Source organism: Elephas maximus, chromosome 22, assembly GCF_024166365.1.
Source record: "Elephas maximus indicus isolate mEleMax1 chromosome 22, mEleMax1 primary haplotype, whole genome shotgun sequence".
Lineage (NCBI taxonomy): Eukaryota > Metazoa > Chordata > Mammalia > Proboscidea > Elephantidae > Elephas > Elephas maximus.
In genome coordinates this window covers 8,107,821-8,130,954 of record NC_064840.1, presented here as the reverse complement: position 1 = coordinate 8,130,954, position 23,134 = coordinate 8,107,821, and the positions used below count along the sequence as shown (strand labels likewise).

At 43.9% G+C, this 23,134-nt stretch overlaps 1 protein-coding gene across 5 annotated transcripts in view; it reads left to right on the top strand.

Annotated features, from left to right (window-relative positions):
• Window positions 1-23,134, top strand: part of CFAP251 (cilia and flagella associated protein 251) — a 96,046-nt gene that overhangs the window by 31,407 nt on the left and 41,505 nt on the right. For all 5 annotated transcript variants that reach the window (XM_049866302.1, XM_049866300.1, XM_049866298.1 and 2 more), the window contains 8 exons: window positions 6,341-6,418; window positions 7,279-7,329; window positions 9,440-9,651; window positions 12,577-12,771; window positions 13,854-14,104; window positions 14,553-14,704; window positions 18,855-19,028; window positions 20,035-20,219. In XM_049866302.1, coding sequence (XP_049722259.1) covers window positions 6,341-6,418; window positions 7,279-7,329; window positions 9,440-9,651; window positions 12,577-12,771; window positions 13,854-14,104; window positions 14,553-14,704; window positions 18,855-19,028; window positions 20,035-20,219 — 1,298 coding nt within the window. The remainder of the gene's footprint in view (window positions 1-6,340; window positions 6,419-7,278; window positions 7,330-9,439; window positions 9,652-12,576; window positions 12,772-13,853; window positions 14,105-14,552; window positions 14,705-18,854; window positions 19,029-20,034; window positions 20,220-23,134) is intronic.

The window sequence follows — 23,134 nt, the reverse complement described above, 5'->3', positions numbered from 1 at the left end:
GTCTCTGGTTCATGTGGCCCTTTCTGTCTCTTGGGTTCTTAGTTGTCGTGTGGCCTTGGTGTTCTTCCTTTGCCTTTGCTCCAGGTGGGTTGAGACCAATTGATGTATCTTAGATTGCTGCTTGTTGGCATTTAGGACCCCAGGCGCCACAATTCAAAGTGGGATGCAGAATGTTTTCATAATAGAATTATTTTGCCCGTTGACTTAGAAGTCTCCTCAAACCATGTTCCCCAGACCCCAGCCCCTGCTCCACTGACCTTTGAAGCTTTCATTTTATCCCGGAAACTTCTTTGCTTTTAGTCCAGTCCAATTAGGCTGACCTTCCTTGTATTGTGTGTTATCTTTCCCTTCACCCAAAGCAGTTCTTATCTACTGATTGATCAATAAAAAACCCTCTCCCTCCCTCCATCCCTCCCCGCTTTGTAAGCACAAAAGTATGTGTTCTTCTCTGTTTTTTCTATTTCTCAAGATCTTATAATAGAGGTCTTATACAATATTTGTCCTTTTGCCTCTGACTCATTTCGCTCAGCATAATGCCTTCCAGATTCCTCCATGTTATGAAATGTTTCACAGTTTCGTCACTGTTCTTTATCGGTGCATAGTGTTCCATTGTGTGAATATACCACAATTTATTTACCCATTCATCTGTTGATGGACACCTTGGTTGCTTCCAGCTTTTTGCTATTGTAAACAGAGCTGCAATAAACATGGGTGTGCATATATCTGTTTGTGTGAAGGCTCTTGTATCTCTAGGGTATATTCTGAGGAGTGGGATTTCTGGGTTGTATGGTAGTTCTATTTCTAACTGTTGAAGATAACGCCAGATGGATTTCCAGAGTGATTGTACCATTTTACAATCCCACCAGCAGTGTATGAGAGTTCCAATCTCTCCGCAGCCTCTCCAACATTTATTATTTTGTGTTTTTTGGATTAATGCCAGTCCTTGGTAAGATTTATTCCTAAGTATCTTATCTTCTTGGGGGCTACTGTGAATGGTATTGATTTGGTTATTTCCTCTTCGGTGTTCTTTTTGTTGATGTAGAGGAATCCAAGTGATTTTTGTATTTTTATTTTATAACCTGAGACTCTGCCAAACTCTTCTATTAGTTCCGGTAGTTTTCTGGAGGATTCCTTAGGGTTTTCTGTGTATATAATAATGTCATCTGCAAATAGTGATAACTTTACTTCCTCCTTGCCAATCCGGATACCTTTTATTTCTTTGTCTGGCCTAATTGCCCTGGCTAGGACTTCCAGCACGATGTTGAATAAGAGCGGTGATAAAGGGCATCCTTGTCTGGTTCCCGTTCTCAAGGGAAATGCTTTCAGGTTCTCTCCATTTAGAGTGATATTGGCTGTTGGCTTTGCATAGATGCCCTTTATTATGTTGAGGAATTTTCCTTCAATTCCTATTTTGGTAAGAGTTTTTATCATAAATGGGTGTTGGACTTTGTCAAATGCCTTTTCTGCATCAATTGATAAGATCATGTGGTTTTTGTCTTTTGTTTTATTTATGTGATGGATTACATTAATGGTTTTTCTGATATTAAACCAGCCTTGCATACCTGGTATAAATCCCACTTGATCATGGTGACTTATTTTTTTGATGTGTTGTTGGGTTCTATTGGCTAGAATTTTGTTGAGGATTTTTGCATCTATGTTCATGAGGGATATAGGTCTATAATTTTCTGTTTTTGTAATGTCTTTACCTGGTTTTGGTATCAGGGAGATGGTGGCTTCATAGAATGAGTTGGGTAGTATTCCGTCATTTTCTATGCTTTGGAATACCTTCAGAAGTAGTGGTGTTAACTCTTCTCTGAAAGTTTGGTAGAACTCTGCAGTGAAGCTGTCCAGGCCAGGGCTTTTTTTTGTTGGGAGTTTTTTGATTACCGTTTCAATCTCTTTTTTTGTTATGGGTCTATTTAGTTGTTCTACTTCTGAATGTGTTAGTTTAGGTAGGTAGTGTTTTTCCAGGAATTCATCCATTTCTTCTAGGTTTGCAAATTTGTTAGAGTACAATTTTTCGTAGTAATCTGAAATGATTCTTTTAATTTCATTTGGTTCTGTTGTGGTGTGGTCCTTCTCGTTTCTTATTCGGGTTATTTGTTTCCTTTCCTGTATTTCTTTAGTCAGTCTAGCCAATGGTTTATCAATTTTGTTAATTTTTTCAAAGAACCAGCTTTTGGCTTTGTTAATTCTTTCAATTGTTTTTCTGTTCTCTAATTCATTTAGTTCAGCTCTAATTTTTATTATTTGTTTTCTTCTGGTGCCTGATGGATTCTTTTGTTGCTCAGTTTCTATTTGTTCAAGTTGTAGGCACAGTTCTCTGATTTTGGCTCTTTCTTCTTTTTGTATGTGTGCATTTATCGATATAAATTGGCCTCTGAGCACTGCTTTTGCTGTGTCCCAGAGGTTTTGATAGGAAGTATTTTCATTCTTGTTGCATTCTATGAATTTCTTTATTCCCTCCTTGATGTCTCCTATAACCCAGTCTTTTTTCAGGAGGGTATTGTTCATTTTCCAAGTATTTGATTTCTTTTCCCTAGTTTTTCTGTTATTGATCTCTAGTTTTATTGCCTTGTGGTCTGAGAAGACGCTTTGTAATATTTCGATGTTTTGGACTCTGCAAAGGTTTGTTTTATGACCTTGTTTTGTGGTCTATTCTAGAGAATGTTCCATGTGCGCTAGAAAGAAAAGTATACTTTGCAGCAGTTGGGTGGAGAGTTCTGTATAAGTCAATGACGTCAAGTTGGTTGATTATTGTAAGTAGATCTTCCGTGTCTCTATTGAGCTTCTTACTGGATGTCCTGTCCTTCTCCGAAAGTGGTGTGTTGAAGTCTCGTACTATAATTGTGGAGGTATCTATCTCACTTTTCAATTCTGTTAAAATTTGATTTATGTATCTTGCAGCCCTGTCATTGGGTGCATAAATATTTAATATGGTTATGTCTTCCTGATCAATTGTCCCTTTTATCATTATATAGTGTCCTTCTTTATCCTTTGTGGTGGATTTAAGTCTAAAGTCTATTTTGTCAGAAATTAATATTGTTACTCCTCTTCTTTTTTGCTTATTGCTTGCTTGATATATTTTTTTCCATCCTTTGAGTTTTAGTTTGTTTGTGTCTCTAAGTCTAAGGTGTGTCTCCTGTAGGCAGCATATAGATGGATCGTGTTTCTTTATCCAGTCTGTGACTCTCTGTCTCTTTATTGGTGCATTTAGTCCATTTACATTCAGCGTAATTATAGATAAATAAGTTTTTAGTGTTGTCATTTTGATGCCTTTTTATGTGTGTTGTTGACAATTTCATTTTTCCACATACTTTTTTGTGCTGAGGCGTTTTTCTTAGTAAATTGTGAGATCCTTATTTTCATAGTGTTTGACTTTATGTTAGTTGAGTCGTTACGTTTTTCTTGGCTTTTATCTTGAGTTATAGAGTTGTTATACCTTTTTGTGGTTACCTTATTATTTACCCCTATTTTTCTAAGTAAAAACCTAACTTGTATTGTTCTATATCGCCTTGTATCACTCTCCATATGGCAGTTCAATGCCTCCTGTATTTAGTCCCTCTTTTTGATTATTGTGATCTTTTACCTATTGACTTCCATGATTCCCTGTCACGTGTATTTTTTTTAATTAATCTTAATTTGTTTGTTTTTGTGATTTCCCTATTTGAGTTGATATCAGGGTGTTCTGTTTTGTGTCCTTGTGTTGTGCTGATATCTGATATTATTGGTTTTCTGACCAAACAATATCCTTTAGCATTTCTTGTAGCTTTGGTTTGGTTTTTGCAAATTCTCTAAACTTGTGTTTGTCTGTAAATATCTTAATTTCGCCTTCATATTTCAGAGAGAGTTTTGCTGGATATATGATCCTTGGCTGGCAGTTTTTCTCCTTCAGTGTTCTGTATATGTCATCCCATTCCCTTCTTGCCTGCATGGTTTCTGCTGAGTAGTCTGAACTTATTAATTCTCCCTTGAAGGTGACCTTTCTTTTCTCCCTGGCTGCTTTTAAAATTTTCTGTTTATCTTTGGTTTTGGCGAGTTTGATGATAATATGTCTTGGTGTTTTTCTTTTTGGATCAATCTTAAATGGGGTTCGATGAGCATCTTGGGTAGATATCCTTTCGTCTTTCATGATGTCAGGGAAGTTTTCTGTCAGGAGTTCTTCAACTATTTTCTCTGTGTTTTCTGTCCCCCCTCCCTGTTCTGGGACTCCAATCACCCACAGGTTATCCTCCTTGATAGAGTCCCACATGATTCTTAGGGTTTCTTCATTTTTTTTAATTCTTTTATCTGATTTTTTTCCAGCTATGTTGGTGTTGATTCCCTGGTCCTCCAGATGTCCCAGTCTGCATTCTAATTGCTCGAGTCTGCTCCTCTGACTTCCTATTGCGTTGTCTAATTCTGTAATTTTATTGTTAATCTTTTGGATTTCTATGTGCTGTCTCTCTATGGATTCTTGCAACTTATTAATTTTTCCACTGTGTTCTTGAATAATCTTTTTGAGTTCTTCAACAGTTTTATCAGTGTGTTCCTTGGCTTTTTCTGCAGTTTGCCTTATTTCATTTGTGATGTCTTGAAGCATTCTGTAAATTAGTTTTTTATATTCTGTATCTGATAATTGAAGGATTGTATCTTCATTTGGGAAAGATTTTGATTCTTTTGTTTGGGGGGTTGGAGAACCTGTCATGGTCTGCTTCTTTAAGTGGTTTGATATGGATTGCTGTCTCCGAGCCATCACTGGGTAACTAGTTTTTCCAGAAAACCCGCTGCGTCCAGTCCAAATCCCGGCGGGACGGTTCCCCGGCTGGGACGCTGCTCTCCCCTCTCCAAGACCAGTCACTGCCTCCCGGGGACTTCTCCCACCGGCTGCATCGCCACGCTGCCCGCGAAACTGGCTGGGCCCCCTCCCGGTGTTAGTTCAGGGGGGTGGAGCAGCTCTCTGTGCTTGTGCCTTACCTGACTGGTACGCTGGCTCCAGGCTCTGAAAACAATCGCTCCCTCCCCGTATTAGTTCGTTCTCCGTCTCTAAATCTGTGTTTGTTGTTCAGGGTTCGTAGATTGTTATGTATGTGATCGATTCACTTGTTTTTCCGTGTCTTTGTTGCAAGAGGGATCTGAGGTAGCATCTGCCTAGTCCGCCATCTTGGCCCCGCCTCCTGATTGAATTTTTTAAATAAGTTTTTCAGACCTAGAATTTCCATTTGACTCTTTTTTTGAATAGAGTTTATCTGCTGAAATGCTCCATCTTGTTCTCTATTTTCTTATGCATATTAATCACAGTTATTATCAAGTCTGTGTCTGATAACTCCAGTCTTTGGATCTCCTGAGAGCCTCTTTCTGCTGGTTGCTTTTTCCCCTTGGTTTTTAGTCATTTGGATGTTTTTGTTCTGCCTGGTTATTTTTCACCGAAGACCCAATATTGTATTTAGGAAGTGTAGAAATAACTTGCAGCTCAGGATCATAACTTCCTCCAAAGAAGACTTACTTTCACTTCTGGTAGGCATTTGGCTAGGGGCAGGTCACCTTTATCTAATCAGAGGCCAAGTTGGCTTGAGCTGATTTTCAGTCTTGGTGAGGTCAGTTCCATGAGCCTGCTTTTATCAATTCCTCATCCAGGCTTTTGTGCTGTCCTGATGTTAACTCTCCAACGCTGGCATCGGTAGTTTGTAGCCCTGCAGTGAGGCAGCAAGCATTAGGCAAGGCATAGGTCTGCAGATGGGTTAGAAGCAGCAGGAATGGACCCAGAAGAGCATTTCTTCAGCCTGTCTCCCCACGCTGCTTCCTGTACCCTTTCCCCTCAGGCTACAGCCACCCACTTGCCATAAGCACACCATTTCAAGATACAAGCAGCCAATCTCCCCTTGAATTCCTCCCTTTTTTGTTGTTGTTTAGTTTCTGGATTTCGTTTTTCCCTTGCTTCTATAGGTTCTGCAGAGTTGATTCTTGGGAAGGGAGCCAGAAGCCCATGCTAGTTACACCATCTTAGCAGGAACCAGGATCCCCTTCCAGTATTTTGCATTCATTCCAGGATACCTTGTGGCCGTGTCAAATTTAGAAATGTGCACACAGCAGTCTTTGTCTAGGAGGAGAAAAAATAAAGGTTATTGGTGAATTCAGATTTACAGATGATGGATTATAATAAAGACTAGACAGGGAACAGACTTTTAATTTTAACAATCAATATTTAAATTATATTCCTATTGCTTACTAAATGGCTTGTCTTTTACGTGTTATATTTGTATTCAGTAATTTGTTTTAATTAAACACATTAGGTTTTAATATTCAATTTAGCCAGAGAGAAAACAGATAATGTAATATTTTCCCATGCTTTATATTTCAGAACTACCTTATTTTTAATCCAACGAATAATAAAGAATTGGTGAGCAATAGTAAAACCCGGGCAATATATTATTCGTGGGTAAGTAGAAATATTTTGTTGTCTTAAATGTGGGTACAAGTATATGCTCGCCCTTCGAGCATAGACGTTTTAGTAATGTAACAATATACAGGAAAACCTGCGGGAGCTGGAACCTGTGTAAGGCAGAAGCCTGTCAGAGAAGGGAAACTCAAATATTTTCTACCGGAAGTGATAGAAAAGTGGTAAGACTGCACCCTGCTAAAGGCAAAAACTTGCAGGACACAGAAAACAAGGCAGTCCCATCGAGTTCTGACTTACAGGTTTCACTGCAGTATCTATTTAGGGAGTCATGAATGTACCTTAAAATGTTTTCAATTTAATCGTAGTATTTCTTTTAGTCCCATTGGAAATTAACATTAAATCATCAGATAATTTAAATTAAATTAGAAAATTTTTTTAGTAACGAGGCAAATATTTATTTGAATATTCTTGACAGGTCAAAAATTTAGAGTTTTTGGGGGTCTTGGACTTTGTTCTCTTTTAGAAAGAAATTAGCAAGTATAGGAATATGTACACTGGCACAGGCAAGATCATGAGATAAAAAAAAAACATTGACTCCCGGTTTTCAGTGATGTTTATTACTTCGGGTATTACTGATCGTAGAGCCTAATTTGTATAGAATTCAAATTTGGATTAACTACCGTTTAAAGTCACAATCACTTGTGGCTGTTTTTATGTATTTGCTCTTCCCTCAGAATGTTTTTGGATGTTCCCAGAGGCAGCAGCTTCTCTTACCTGTAGGAATTGCAAAGCCCTGGCCCTGTGTAGCCACCTTTGTTTGGATTTTGTTGTTATGTAGCTCCTCTTCTGGAAACCAGGTCTTTTTTGAGTAGTGATGATTTTTTTTCTGTCCTTCTCAGTATGAAGAGAAAAATACCCTTGCTCACAGTGCCCCACTTTTAACAGAAAAAGTGAGTATATCTTTTGGATTTTTATATATCGGATTCTGTGAAGACTAAATATATGCATGTAAGCTTAGTGGGGAGCCCTGGTGGTGCAGTGGTTAACCACCCAGCTGTTAACCGAAAGGTCAGCGGTTCGAACTCACCAGCTGCTTTGCGGGAGAAAGATAGGGCAGTCTGCTTTCGTAAAGATTAAAGCCTTGGAAACCCTGGGAGGCAGTTCTACTCTCTACTATAGGGTCACTATGAGTCAGAATTGACTTAAGAGCAATGGGTTTTGTTTGTTTGTTTGTTGTAAACTTAGTTGGCTTGGGCTATTATTTATACATCTTCTTATTAAACCATTGGGAAAGAAATTTGAAAGATTTCACTTGGGTTCTTTATCCATATTGAATTGTTGGTCGAGAATAATGGAAGTATTGCTAAAAATAAAGTATTATAGAGAAAAAAGTTACTATCATGAGAAAATTTTCCCCAGAAAGGTGACAGGTTTTATAATGTATGTGCGCAGATTGACAAACAATCAAAGTTAACTTGGAGTTATGTAAATAGAGTAGTTGAACATGGATGGATCCCTTATAAAGCTGCTCAGTTTCAGACTAATAAAAAAATGACATTGGTTGAGATAATCTTTAAACCTTAAACCAAAAATATCCCCTGAAGTCTTCTTAAAACCAAACAATAGTTTAGCTTAACTAGTAAAGAATGTCTGCGTTGAGCACTGTGCTTTCTAAGATTTAACTATAGAGAATCAAATTGACAGCAGCAACTTGAAAGATTAGATAAGAACTTTAGGGGCAGTGAATTTATGTTAATAGAGAAGGGTCAGATCGGAAAAGGAGGGTGAGAATGGTTGCACGACTCAAAGAATGTAATCATTGTCACCGAATTGTACATGTAGAAACTGTTGAATTGGTCTATATCTTGCTGTGTATATATTCTCAACAACATCAGCAAAAAAAAAAAAATGACATTGGTTATTTAGATGCTTAAGAGCCAATAGGGAGGTGGTGGAACAGGTGTTGGAAAAAACATTTTATTTTCCCCATTTACCTCAAGACACTGCATTTGAGGTGGATGTCATGCTTTGTGTCCTGCACAATTTTCTGCACTTGATTCCCACGTAGTCTGCTCTTGGGAAGCACCTTATGGTGATTTTTTCCTGCTCCCTTTTCTCACTCTCAGTGTAATTTGTAGATAATCTCTCTTTTTTAAGAGGGCATGCCAAAAAGAAAGGGAAAAAAAAAAAAAAGATGAGAAGGATGAACACAAAGAAAGATTATTCCGTGTGCCATATTTGTTTTTCATGAACCAACGTATCAAACAAGAATCATTTGAAATTCTAAAAGCACCCTTGGATTGAAATAGCGCTGATCTTGGAAAGAACGTGATGTTCTTGTTTGACCCAGTATTGTTTTACTGATCCCCCTGTGTTTGACTCGGAACAGGCAAAGCCAGAATCAGAGAGTCAGGCAGCCTGATGGGCTGGTGTTGTACAGCAGCTTGCCAAGGCCTTTTCTTTCCTTCATTTGATAAACATCCCCTGAGGGGAATCAAGTCACTGTGCTGGGTTTTTTCTATAGTTTATCTCCAAGACATTGTCCAAGAAAGATAGCCTATTGCCTGATTTTACCTAGCACAAATTTCATAAGGCGTCTCATTCAGGAGCATTTCTATGTACTTTAATAATTTCTACTTAGGGGAAGATTACTTTATGATCAAATGGAGGCTGGGAAAATTATTCAACGATAATTTTACAACCAGTGCGTGCTTTGGCTCCTGACAGACATCAATCCCTTTATCTGTCTCGGGAACCTTGGTAAGAGAATTTGAACAGGTATCCACAGTAATTAATCACTATTTCATTTGCTTTCAGCAAACAGTTTAATAATTGAACGCAGTACATAGCCCGTCACTTGCTCTTAGCAAACCTTCAGGAGGTCAGATCTGCCCGGAATGTGGTAGCCCACGAGGGAGGGTTTTTTAGTGACTGGTTTGTCACTCTGTCTTTTTTCTCCTGTGTTTATTTCAGTGAACTGTTATAATACGTTGTGTTGATAGATGCTTTGTTTTATGCTTATTATCACCGGTAACTCATAACCTGCCTCTTGAAATGCAGACATTCAACAAGCTCGTGGGAAAATTTAGCCAGTCCGTCTTTCACCTGAATTTAACACAAATACTCTCGGCAACAATGGAAGGAAAGCTGGTTGTCTGGGACATACACCGACCGCCACCGTCTGCCACCTTTTTGGGCTTTCCCTATATCAAACCTTGTAAACTGGTTCATTTGCAGAAAGAAGGCATCACCGTGCTCACTACAATTGATAGGTAATTCACTTAAAAAGTAGCTATAGATGATTATAAAAGTGTGTTAAAGCCCCTTTAGATGTATGCAGATATTTTGTATATGCATAGATTATTTCTGGGGAGTCACAATTAACTGGGAACATTGGTTGCCACTAAGGAGAAGAACCAGGAGCCCTGGTGGCAGAGTAAACTGCTTAGCTGCTAACCAGAAGGTCGGCGGTTCGAACCCACTAGCAGCTCTGCAGGAGAAAGATGTGGCAGTCTGTTTCTGTAAATATTACAGCCTTGGTAACCCTACGGGGCAGTTGCATTCTGTCCTATAGGGTTACTATGAGTCAGAATCGACTCGATGGCAACAGGGGTGGGCTTTAAGGAGATGCACTGAAAACTGGGATCAAGAATGGGAGTGGACGTACTTCTTTTATAGTCCCATTTGTACTACTTGGATTTTTAAAAAATCTTGGGGATATGTTACTTTTTTGTAAACTCTGTGTTGGTGGAAAAAAAAGTAACTGATTGTATTTCTGTCTGCACTAATAACTAGACTTATTTTATTTTGTTTTGTCTTACATTGTGATTTAGGTGAAAGTTTACAGGACAAATAGTTTCTCCTTCAAAAGTTTATACACAAGTCATTTCATGGCGTTGACTGTAATCCGCCATTGCGTCAGCACTCTCCCCCTTTCCCTTTCCACCCCGGGTTCTTTTCCTGTCCCTTCCTGCCTTCTTCTCTTTGTTCCTGGGCAGGTGTCGCCCATGTAGTCTCCTATACTTGGCTGATCTAAGAAGCACGTTCCTCATGCGTGGTATGTTTATCTTATAGGCCTGCCTAATCTTTGGCTGAAAGGTGAACTTTGGGACTGGCTTCAAGTCTGAGTTAGAAGGGTGTCCGGAGGCCAAGGTCTCGGGTGTTCCTCCAGTCTCTATCAGACCACTGAGTCTGGTCTTTTTTGTGGATTCGATAATTTGTTCTACATTTTTCTCCCACTCTGTCCGAGACCCTCTGTTGTAATCCCAGTCAGAGCGGTAGGTAGTGGTAGCCAGGCACCATCTAGTTCTTCTGGTCTCAGGGTTGTGTAGGCTGTGGTTCATGCGGTCCGTTAGTCCTTTGGACTAGTTGTTCCCTGGGGGTCTTTGGTCTTTTTTTTCACATTCCTTTGCTCTGGATAGACTTATTTTGTACCCGAAACTTTACATATTTTAAATTAGAAAAATAACTTGAATAGCTTTTTTTTTTTTTTCCTAATTACGAAATAACATTTACTCACTATGAAAAGATCAGAATACAACAAAACTTTGTAGTTCACTAGCTGATTTCTGGAGACTATGGGGGCTCATAAACTGGTTGCAGTTGCATCGATTCCAACTCGTGGTGACCCTGTGTGTGTCAGTGTAGGACTATGCTCCATAGGGTTTCCTATGGCTTTTGCAGAAGCAGATCATTGGGTCTTTTTTCCAGCACCTCTGGATGGCCTCGAACCCCCAACCTTTTGTTTAGCAGCTGAGCACGTTAACTGTTTGCTGCACCCAGGGACTCTGTGGAGGCCTTTGCCTCAGACAGAACAAAGTTTACATTCTAGGTGAATCCCTTACTTACCAAGAGACCTGGGGCAAGGGGCTCGACCTTGCCGAGTCTCCATTTTTCCATCTGTAAAATGGGCATAACAGTACCCTCCATCTCAGCATGGTTAATGAGGATTTAATGAGGTAATCTGTGTCTAACACTAGCACACTGCCTGGCTCGGAGGAAGCTCCAGGTAAATAGCAGCCGTCATGAGTGTGCTTAGAGAAATTCCCAAAGGTGATGGAGAAAATTGCCTGATGGAGAGGGCCTTGCCCATGTGGTTGGAGTCACCAGGCCACCTGCTTTCCAAAAGCCTGCTTGCGTTCCTTTTCCTTTCTTTTAATGCAGGGTGACAGTGAGGTCCAGGCATGATTTTGCAAAGAAAAACACAAATTATCATCCTCACTTAGAGGTGCAGAAAGACAGAAGTAGAGTTGCAATTGGCAATGCAGTCCACTTTTAATTAGTTGGGGGTTAGGAAACTCAGTGCAGACCAGGCTCCAGTTCCCCTCTCTCCAAGTCATGTAAAACCCAGCCAGGACCAGGAGCCCGGGAAGGAAAAGGCCTCTGAACACATTTGACCTGCGCTGCCGCTTCTCTCCAGCAGAGGGCAGTGAAAGATGTTCTAGCCAATTACTCTGCCCACCTGCCTTGCTTAATCAGGAGCCTCGTTTAATCACTCTGCAGATGAAAGAGAAAATTCATCCCCCTCCTCCTCCCACCCTGGGACCCGAATTATGTCAGATTCTTAAAAAACAGTCCCATATGGGATGGACTGGAGCACTGGAGAGGAAAGCCATTTTGTCATGCGGCAGAGCCTTCAGCTGTGATGACCGGCTGGCCAAGGTTTTATAACCTCTGACAACAGCAGTGCCTTCCCGTGACGCGGCCTGTGTGATTTTCGAGGGCTGGGAGAGAGACTGTCTGTGGTGGCGTCTGTAGTCACTCTCCGCCACCATTGCTGATGCTGAGATTGGCGAGCAGAAAGGTGGCAGCAAGCTTGGCTTCAGATGCCCCTGAATTCACTGCGTTGTCCCGCCAGTGGGCCCCAGTAGTGCTGCCAGGTAGAAGTCTGTCCCTTGCAGTATTTGGGACAGTGTACACTACAAGAGTATTCATTGTTTATCCGAAATTCAAATTTAACTTGGCGTCCTGTATTTTTATTTGCTAAACTCCGCAACTGTAGGCCTTGGGCACAGGTCTCAACCTCTCTGAGCCTTAGGTTCCGGATGTTAATGGCATGACAGTAAAAGTAGCCTCACAGAGCAGTACTGAGTGAAGCTTTGAAGAAGCCCGGAGTCCAGGGCCTGGCATATAAGTGTTAAGTAGATAGTGGTTGTTATTATTGTTAGTTAACAAACTGCTGCAATTCTCCGTTTCAGCTACATCGTCACAGGTGACATTAAGGGTAACATTAAGTTCTATGATCACACCCTGTCCATTGTTAACTGGTACAGCCACTTCAAGCTGAGCCCCATACGAACGCTGTCCTTTTCAAAGACCCCGCCATCTCCTTCTACCGAAAAATCAAACTATCCTCCAGACTGCACTTTAAAAGGTGACCTTTTTATCGTAAGGTAAGTCGTCAGTGAATCCAGCCGTTGGAATGATTGACCAATTATCGATCCCCGCTTTTAGGGTGCGTTCAATGAAGTGTTCATCTGATTCTTGGGCTGTGTGTGGGATAGGGCAGGGACCGGCCTTCCTCCTCCATCCCTTACCTAGCTTGCCGAAGGCTCTCTTGGCTGATCACAGTCATTAATCATTTGTAAAAATTAATCAGGCGTTATTGTAATACTAAGAGTGAAGAAGAATTGATGCTTTTGAATCATGGTGTTGACGAAGAATATTGAATATACCATGGCATGCTAGAAAAACGAACAAAGCTGTCTTAGAAGAAGTACAGCCAGAATGTACCTGGTCTCATGTACTTTGGACACGTATCAGGAGGGACCTGTCCCTAGAGAATATATCAGGCTTGGTAAAGAGGGTCAGGGAAAAAGAGGAAGGCCCTCAATGAGATGGATTGACACAGTGGCTGCAACAATGGGCTCAAACTTAGCAACGATTGTGAGGATGGTGCAGGACCGGGCAATGTTTCCTCTCGTTGTACGTAGAGTCGGTCCAACTTGATGGCACTTAGCAAGACTTTTAGTAACTCAAAGCTTGAAGGCCTTTATCCCTGAACCCTGACCTCTCTTGAGCCTGGAGTTCTTTACTGTGGGTTCCTTTCTTTTCTAGAAGCTTGTCCTAGCCATAGTGTGGAAGGCACTTGATAATTAATAGCCATAACATTTCAAAACCGAATTGTCTGCGAGTCTGCCTAATTGCCCTTGCAATATTTACAGGCACATCTGTATGTGTGCACCCGCTCTGTATTTGCATACACAAATGAATATTTGCATGCGCAGATTAGCTAATTGTACAACTGACCGTCCATCTGCATACTTAATGACTCAATTTACATGTAGAAACGGGGGCTTTTTCACTTGCAAATGGAGGCAGTTGGGTATTGGTGCAGTATTTTTGGAGACGCTGGGTTAATAATGTCACTAAATTACAGACGACAGAGGCAGCTCGTGTGCAATTAGAGGCAGAATGGCTGGGCGCCCCGCTCCCTGCCAGCACTGATGCGGTCTGGTCGCTCCCTGGCAAACAGGAACTTCATCATCAGCACCTCGGATGCCACTGTGTATCACCTAACGGCGGACGGGACCAAACTTGAGAAGCTGTTCGTTGAGCCCAAGGATGCCATCTGCGCAGTCGCCTGCCACCCGTACCAGCCCCTCCTGGCCATTGGGAGCTTCTGCGGGATGATCAAAGTGTGGGACTACGAGAGTAAAACGTACCTATTCAGCAGGGTCTTTGAGAAGGGCCTTGGTGTCCAGAGTCTGACCTACAACCCGGAAGGTATTTTCATTTTATCAGCCTGTCGCAGGTTCCAATCGAAAACATCCTCCTGTGGGGTCTGGCCGTGGCTATCACCCCAGGAGGTTTTCCCAGCTAAGCCATCCCCATGATCAATTGCAGATTGGACTGTTGGGATCCATAGGGTTTTCACTGGCAGATTTTTGGAAGTAGACTGCCAGGCCTTTCTTCCTAGTCTGTCTTAGTCTGGAAGCACCGCTGAAATCCGTTCAGTGTCATAGGAGCACGCAAGCCTCCTTGACCAGCTAGGTGAGGGTGGTCTCCCTCAGAATCCCACGGCGCTTGGAGCCTCGCACTACAGGGACCTTGCCGTAGGCTGTTTCTCCCTGAGGACCATGTTCATTGCTGTCTCCTCAGCACCTGCACAAGACCTGGCACCTGCAATGACTGAAGTCCTTCTCAGTCATTGCTCTCTGGCTTGTGATTTCAGGAGCCATTCTTGGAGCTGGGTTCACAGAGGGGACAGTTTACATTCTCGATGCAATGTCCTTAGAAAATGAAATCGCAGAGCCTTTCAGATACTCCAGAAGCAGTGTGACTCATATAAGTTTCTCCCACGACTCCCACTATATGGCCACAGCGGTAAGTTTCCCTGACTGCAGGCCAGGGGCTTAGCAACCTTATTGAAAACTAAGATGGAGGGGGCTGGGGCGGGGGGAACGGGGAGTGACTGCTGGGGGTAAGAGGTTTCTTTTTGGGGTGAAATATCTGGAATTACAGAGTGGCGAAGGTTGTACAACTCTCTGAATATACTAAAAATCATCAAATTGTACGCTGTAAATGGGTGGTGAATTGTGTGGTGTGTGCATTTGATCTCAACACAGCTGTTAAAAAAAAAGAAAGAAGGAAGAAGGGAGAGGAGGAGGACCCCTGCCTGAAAACAAGACTAGGCCTCAGAATTGCCACACTTGGGCCCTGCCACCCTGGCAGCTCCTTCCAGCGTGTGCACCCATCTCTGCACCCCGTCTTTCACCTTTCCTTTTGATTGTCGGCAAGGTGACGTTCTCCTTTATGTCAAAGCAGAGCCCTGCTCCCAGATTTTGGATTCTGTCCTCCTGCCCTGTGAATAGGGCTCTTAGGCTCAGTGAAGACTCCCTTAGACCTCTGTCCGCTCCCTCTGCCATTTCTCTTGGTCTGCTACACGCGCTTAGCTTGTCTTTGCGGTGTGTTGGGAGGAAGCAGCGTCTGCAGGCAAGCCCACTGCCCCGTGAACGCGCTCCCGTCTCCTTCTCCTTCTTTCTCTCCTGCTCTGTGTTGTTGTTAGCTGCTGTTGAGACCAGACTCTTGGTGACCCCGTGCACAGTGGGATTAAATGCTGTCCTTTCCTCTGCCATCCCCATGATCGGTTGCAGATTGGACTACAGATTGGGTTTTCACTGGCGACTTTTGGAAGTAGATTGCCAGGCCTTTTGTCCTAGTCTTTCTTAGTCTGGAAGCTCTGCTGAAACCTGTTCAGTATCACAGCGTCAGGCAAGCCTGCACTGACAGACGGGTGGTGGCCGCATATGCAGTGCATCCGGTGGGCATAGAACCTGTATCTCGTGCACGGAAGGCGAGGACTCTACCACGGAGCCGCCAGCGCTGTCCTGGTACACGATACTGTTTTTAGTAATATTTTATGGTGTTTCGGTGTGGTTTACACAGCAGTTTAGGTTCCCATTCAACAATTTCTGCACAGATTGTGTAGTGACATTGGTTACGTTCTTCACACTATGTTAATGTTCTCAATATGTCTAGTTTCCCTGGCCCCTTACGTTCTCATCTTTGTTTTAAAGTAATTGTTGACCGTTTGATCTCACATAGATGATTTTTTAAAGCTGTGCAGTGTTCACGAGTGATACTCTTTATTTTGTGAGGCACTCAGTTGTTTAGTCATAAGGTGACTTCGGGAACTAGTTTCGGTTCAAGGTTTAAACAGTGTCTCAGTGCAGTAGTCTCAGGGAGTCCTACAGTCTCAAGCGGTCCGGTAAGTCTGTTTTTCCTTTTTTAAGGAATTTGAGGTTCTGTCCCTCATTTTTCTTCCATTCTATCAGGGCCCATCTACTATGTATACAACACTTTTGAAGGCCCAAAGTACCCCTCACTATCTTAGATGGCCGCTTGTTAGCATCTGCCTGATGGCACTATGCATGCATCCCAGGTCCCCTCAGCCGTTCTGTCCCACTCCTCAGCCCCTTTCCCTCTTAGCCACCTGACCTTCCTTATTTTATGTAGCTGGGGAAAGAGAAGGTAGGAGAGGCACAAAGATTAGGGCTCTTGATTTTCCACAGAGAATGGGGAGGGGACTAGGAAAGGTGGATGAGACCAGAATGTCAGATAAATCCTTTCTCCCTCCACTACCTTTCTTTTTATTTTTTATTTTTTTAATAATTTTTGTTGAGCTTTAAGTGAACGTTTACAAATCAAGTCAGTCTGTCACGTATAAGCTTATACACACCTTATTCCATACTCCCACTTACTCTCTCCCTAATGAGTCAGCCCTTCCAGTCTCTCCTTTCGTAACAATTTTACCAGTTTCTAACCCTCTCTACCCTCCCATCTCCCCTCCAGATAGGAGATGCCAACACAGTCTCAAGTGTCCACCTGATACAAGTAGCTCACTCTTCATCAGCATCTCTCTCCAACCCATTGTCCAGTCCCTTCCATGTCTGATGAGTTGTCTTCGGGAATGGTTCCTGTCCTGGGGCAACAGAAGGTTTGGGGACCATGACCACGGGGATTCCTCTAGTCTCAGTCGGACCATTAAGTCTGATCTTTTTATGAGAATTTGGGGTCTGCATTCCACTGATCTCCTGCTCCCTCAGGGATTCTCTGTTGTGCTCCCTGTCAGGGCAGTCATCAGTTGTGGCCGGACACCATCTAGTTCTTCTGGTCTCAGGATAATGTAAGTCTCTGGTTCATGTGGTCCTTTCTGTCTCTTGGGCTCATAGTTGTCGTGTGACCTTGGTGTTCTTCATTTTCCTTTGCTCCAGGTGGGTTGAGACCAATTGATGCATCTTAGATGGCCGCTTGTTAGCATTTACGACCCCAGATGCCACATTTCAAAGTAGGATGCAGAATGTTTTCATAATAGTATTATTTTGCCAATTGACTTAGAAGTCCCCTTAAGCCATAGTCCCCAAACCCTAGCCCTTGCTTCGCTGACCTTTGCAGCATTCATTTTATCCCGGAAACTTCTTTGCTTTTGGTCCAGTCCATTTGAGCTGACCTTCTGTGTATTGAGTATTGTCCTTCCCTTCACCTAAAGCAGTTCTTATCTACTAACTAATCAGTAAAAAACCCTCTCCCACCCTCCCTCCCTCCCCCCTGGTAACCACAGAAGTATGTGTTCTTCTCAGTTTATACTATTTCTCAAGATCTTATAATAGTGGTCTTATACAATATTTGTCCTTTTGCCTCTGACTAATTTTGCTCAGCATAATGCCTTCCAGGTTCCTCCATGTTATGAAATGTTTCACAGATTCGTCACTGTTCTTTATCGATGCATAGTATTCCATCGTGTGAATATACCACAATTTATTTAACCATTCATCCGTTGATGGACACCTTGGTTGCTTCCAGCTTTTTGCTATTGTAAACATCCACTACCTTTCTAAGTTATCTTCCTTTAACCTTTATTTTCTCATCTGTAAAATGGGTATTATTTTACTACTTATTCAAATAGACTAAGGATTTTTTTAAATAATATATTCTAAAAGCAAATGTATGTGAAAAACATAATGATTTTTTAAATTTTTTATTGTGCTTTAAGTGAATGTTTACAAACCAAGTCAGTCTCTCATACAAAAACTTACGTACACCTTGCTATATACTCCTAGTTGCTCTCCCTCTAATAAGACAGCACACTTCTTCCCTCCACTCTCTATTTTCATATCCATTTGGCCAGCTTCTGACCCCCTCTGCCCTCTCATCTCTTCTCCAGACAGGAGCTGCCCGCATAGTCTCATGTGCCTACTTGATCCAAGGAGCTCCCTCTTCACCAGTATCATTTTCTGTCACATAGTCCAGTCCAATCCCTGTCTGAAGAGTTGGCTTTGGGAATGGTTCCTGTCTTGGGCTAACAGAAGGTCTGGGGACCATGACCTCTGGGGTCCTTCTAGTCTTAGTTGGGCCATTAAGTCTGGTATTTTTACAAGAATTTGAGGTCTGCATCCCACTGCTCTCCCGCTCCCTCTGTTGTGTTCCCTGTCAGGGCAGTCATTGGTTGTAGCCAGGCACCATCTAGTTCTTCTGGTCTCAGGCTGATGTACTCTCTGGTTTATGTGGCCCTTTCTGCTTCTTGGGCTCATAATTACCTTGTGTCTTTGGTGTCCTTCATTCTCCTTTGCTCCAGGTGGGTTGAGACCAATTGATGCATCTTAGATGGCTGCTTGGTAGCGTTTAAGACCCTGGAAGCCACTCTTCAAAGTGGGATGCAGAATCTTTTCTTGATAGATTTTATTATGCCAATTGACCTAGATGTCCCCTGAGACCACGGTCCCCGAACTCCCGCCCCTGCTACGCTGGCCTTCGAAGCGTCCGGTTTATTCAGGAAACTTCTTTGGTTTTGGTTTGGTCCAGTTGTGCTGACCTCTCCTGTATTGTGTGTAGTCTTTCCCTTCACCTAAAATAGTTCTTATCTACCATCTGGTTAGTGAAAACCCCTCTCCCTCCCTCCCTTCATGCTAATAATGATTTTTAAGTTACAAAATTTAAAAGAAGGAATAACTTCTGTTCTTTTGCTCACGCTCAGGATGTAAACTATACCGTTGCACTTTACTGGGTGGTCGTCAGACACGGACAGAGGGTCTGGGAATACTTAGCAAGACTTCGTTCTCATCGCAAAAGCATCCGGAGTCTCCTTTTTGGGGTGCACCTGGACAGCAATGAGCCCAGACTGCTGAGCCTCGGGAGAGACCGTCTCTTGGTGAGATGCTTGTGTTTTCGTGCGCCTGGTCACTCGGGCTGCGTCTCTCTCGTCCTTGTCAGACCCCTGACATCTTGCACAGAACCTGGGACGTAGTATGTGTGCCTGTTGGAGAAAATGAATGTAGAATGTAATAGTGTAAACCTCTCAACGTTGTTGCTTTCCCTTAATGTGGCTGTACCTGCACAGGGGCCCATGTCCTAAGTGAGAAAACGACATGTTGGTGGGCAGGGGACGTGGTTTTCCCCACAGTGTGGCCGTGTAGCCACCCTGGCTGCTCAATGTGCATTTGGAAAGCCGACACTCGCTGCTGCTCTCATTGTGTCCGAGGCCGGGGCCAGGCTGTTCCCTAAATGTAAACATGAGTGGAAGATGTGGGACAGAAGGGGAAGGCAGTGGCAACAGGAGATGACGTGATAAAGCCAAAAGGATTCTTGATGAGTCATCGATCAGTCTGTCACCATGTCTGTCCTTCTTTCCTACCATCCATCCACTCATTCATCCTGGCCTGGCCACCAGAACATCCCTACAGGCCAAATTCAGCAGGCCGCTAGTCTGTGACTGCCCAGTGCTGGGAGTGACACATGAATTCGTTCTGACCCTAGAATGCTCCCAAGAGAGCGGTCAGGGAAGCGGCCTAACAGACTGAGAGTTCAGGCCTTGGGGTCAGTTGGACCTAAATTTGGAATCTTGCTCTGGCATTTTGTAGCTGTGTGACCATGGGCATGTCACGGAACCTCTCTGAACATGTGCTTTCTCATCTGTAAAATGGGCATAATTCAGTACAGCTTTGCAGGGGAGTCGTGAGGATTAAATGCAGGCTGTTTCAATGTGCTTCAGCCATTGACTCCTGGTGAGCATCCAGAAACGGGAGCTTTTGGGCCTAGCCAAGGCTAGGACGAGGGAGCCGATCATTATAAAGGCCATCACTGTGACCTTGGGGCCCCTTAGCTGAGCTTTTCACTCTGCTTAGTCCTCACACATGTCCATCTGGGTTCCTCCACAGATTGAGTATAATCTCCTCAGGACCTGCAAAGACCACCTGGAAGTCCTGGACATTCACCGAACCGACCAGGGCTGCTACCCCACCTGCATGGTCTGGTATCCGCCACTCACCAAGGAACTCTTCCTGCTCATCTGCAACAGCGGCTACAAAGTGAAGCTCTTTAATTCCACCACAAAAATGTGCAGGTAAGTACCAGAGCTTCCCCCGATGTCTCTGTAAGTCGGCGTCTTGGCCTCCGCCTGAAAGTCCCAGCTGACGTACCTGAGGGCAGCTGGGCTACTATTGTGACCCTCCTTGTTTGGCAGAGGAGGAGACCCAGGAACAGAGCATGCAATTCTCCACCAAGGCCACGTGGCTGGGAAGTGCCATGGGCAGGATTCAAACCCAGAACCCTCGCTCCTAAACCCAGCACTATACTGGAGAAGGGGCCCAGAGCCCAGTGGCGGGCACCTCTTAGGATCTGGGGGCCCCAGAAAGGTCACAAATGCCCCCTAAAAACTCCCAGTCTTCTCTCAGGGTATAAAGATAGGTGTTTTCATCTGAATACTGCCCATTGCTGGATGTTTCTTAGTTGTGGCTCTCCAAGGATTTTCATCGCCTCATTTGCTGAATATTTACTGAGTCTGTGAGAGCCAGTGCTGTTCCAGGTGCTGGAGACAGGGATGACAACACAACAGCGCGTCTGTCCTCATGGAACCAACCTCTCCATGGGGAGGGATAAGGACAGAGACAAATAACAAGTCGCTAGATAGTAGGTGGAAACCCTGGTGGCGTAGTGGTTAAGTGCTACGACTGCTAACCAAAGGGTCAGCAGTTTGAATCTGCCAGGTGCTCCTTGGAAGCCCTGTAGGGCAGTTCTACTCCGTCCTGTAGGGTCGCTATGAGTCAGAATCGACTCGATGGGTGGCACTGGGTACTGGGTAAAAAAATATGGTCATCAGGGCTCTGCAAAAAACCGGGGGCAGGATAACAAGATGGGGAGTTCTGGAGGTAGAGGGGCTGCTACTTGATGGAGGGTGGTGGGGGGGCCTCAGAGAGTGGGGACCTGTGAAGGAAGACTTGAGGGATGTTAAGGAGGGAGCCAGGGACCCAGAGGGAAAAATGCCAGCAAGCGCAAAGGAGCTGAGGTGGAGAGTGTTTGGGGGTCTGGGAAAGAGTGAGAAGGCGCTGGGGGAGAAGGTGGGAGAGCAAGTGAGGGAGGCAGCTGCTTTAGGGTGGGGCTTTTCTCTGTGGAGATGGGTGCTGTCAGAGGGCTTGAGCAGAGTGATGGGCTCTGATTTATGTTTAAGATGACTCCCGCTTCTGTACGGAGACTAGACTCTGGGAGCAAAGGTGGAAGCCACGCTTGGGGGCTTCGTGAGAGAGGAGGATGGCTTGGGTGGGGCGAGGCAGGGGGCCCACTGTGGGGAGGTCGACAGGATTTGCAGATAGAATGATAAGGGACTTTCTCACTTACCTCAGCGTCTTTGCACAAGCAATCAGAAGAAGGGAACCAACCTTTACTGAGATAAGGCAGACACGGGGGCGGGGGGGGGTAGATTTGAGAGAGGCCAATCCAGAGTCAGACTGTGGACAGGTTAAGTTGAGGTGCCTGTTTGTCGTCCAAGTGGAAATGCAGGCATTAGGTTCTGGAGGATGGAGTTCATGGGAGAGGCTGGGCTGGAGTTGCAAATTTGAGGTCAAGAGCATGTGGTGGTTTAAAGCCACAAGACAGGAGAAGATTCCAGAGGCGAGGGTAGATAGAGAAAAGGTTGAAGGACCAGGCCCAGGGCGTGCAGAGCATCTCCGAGCAGCAGCTCCTCTGTGACTGGAGCTGGCCTCTGTGCTGGTGGCCCCCGAGTTCGCGCCTCGTGATAAATCCTGATTATTGAGCAGCATCCCTGCTCCAGACGCCCTATGTTGCTATCCTATTTCTTCTCCAACAGCCCTGCAAGATGTTGTCCCACAGAGGCTCAGAGAGGCCACGTTGCTTGCCCAGGGCCAAGCAACTAGGCAGGGCCAGGGAAGGTCTTGAACTGGCTCTGTCTGACTCGGTCCTCCACTGGGCAGCCCCAGGTCCTCCTGCAGCCCTAGCTTGGGGCCCATCCTGGCCCTGAGCTCTTTTCTCTGCCTCTTGGGCATGACTAGGAAAAGTGGAGGCACCAAGGAAGGAGAAGCAGCAAGAACTGAGTTGCTAGTGTGACCCCGCCCCGGAGAAGGAAGTTGGGGAACTGGCCAACAGCGGCTGGCCCGTGCTAAAGGACTCAGTCTTCAAAAGGGAGAATCACCCAGAATCTTGTTTCTTAAGTTCTTTTCCAGGTGGGCGCAGGGGACAATGACTGAGAAATGGCTGTCATATAGCAGGCTCAAGAGAGAACTCTAACACAACTTTTTTCTTTAAACTATTAAAGCACTGGGAAGGAGAAGTTTGAAGGCAAAATGCAAAAAGGAGTTTTAGGAAGATCTCAGAATTTTTGTACACTGTTTTTAGTGGACACAAACTTTTTGAACAAAGAACACCCCGCGGATATGCCCAGCCCTGAAAGAAATCTGAATTTACAGAGCAGATGAATTAGGGGTAGGGTGCCTCAGGCTTTAAGTAAAGTTGTTAACTGGGATGAGGTGGGAGGGACTTAGGGCCACAATTAGGAGTCTCTGACCATTCATAGCAACCTTAAATGAGCATAACCCGCTGCCATCAAGTTGGTTCGGACTCCTAATAACCCTAGAGGACAGAGTAGAACCGTCCCATAGGGTTTCCAAGGAGCGCCTGTTAGATTCGAACTGCCAACCTTTCGGTTAGCAGCCGTAGCTCTTAACCACTATGCCACCAGGGTTTCTGAAATTAGCATAAAGCCGCCGCCAGGGTTTCTGAAATTAGCATAAAGTGTCTTTAAAAAAAAAACTTACTGAGAACTCGTACACCAATGTTGACTGCAGCAGTATTCACAATAGCCAAAAGGTCGACATCCCAACTGTCCGTCAACAGATGAATGGATAAGTAAAATGTGGTGCATTCATACAATGGAATATTATACAGCTGTAAAGAGAAATGAAGTTCTGATACATGTTACGACATGAATGTCCCTTGAGAACATTATGCTGAGTGGAAGAAGTCAGT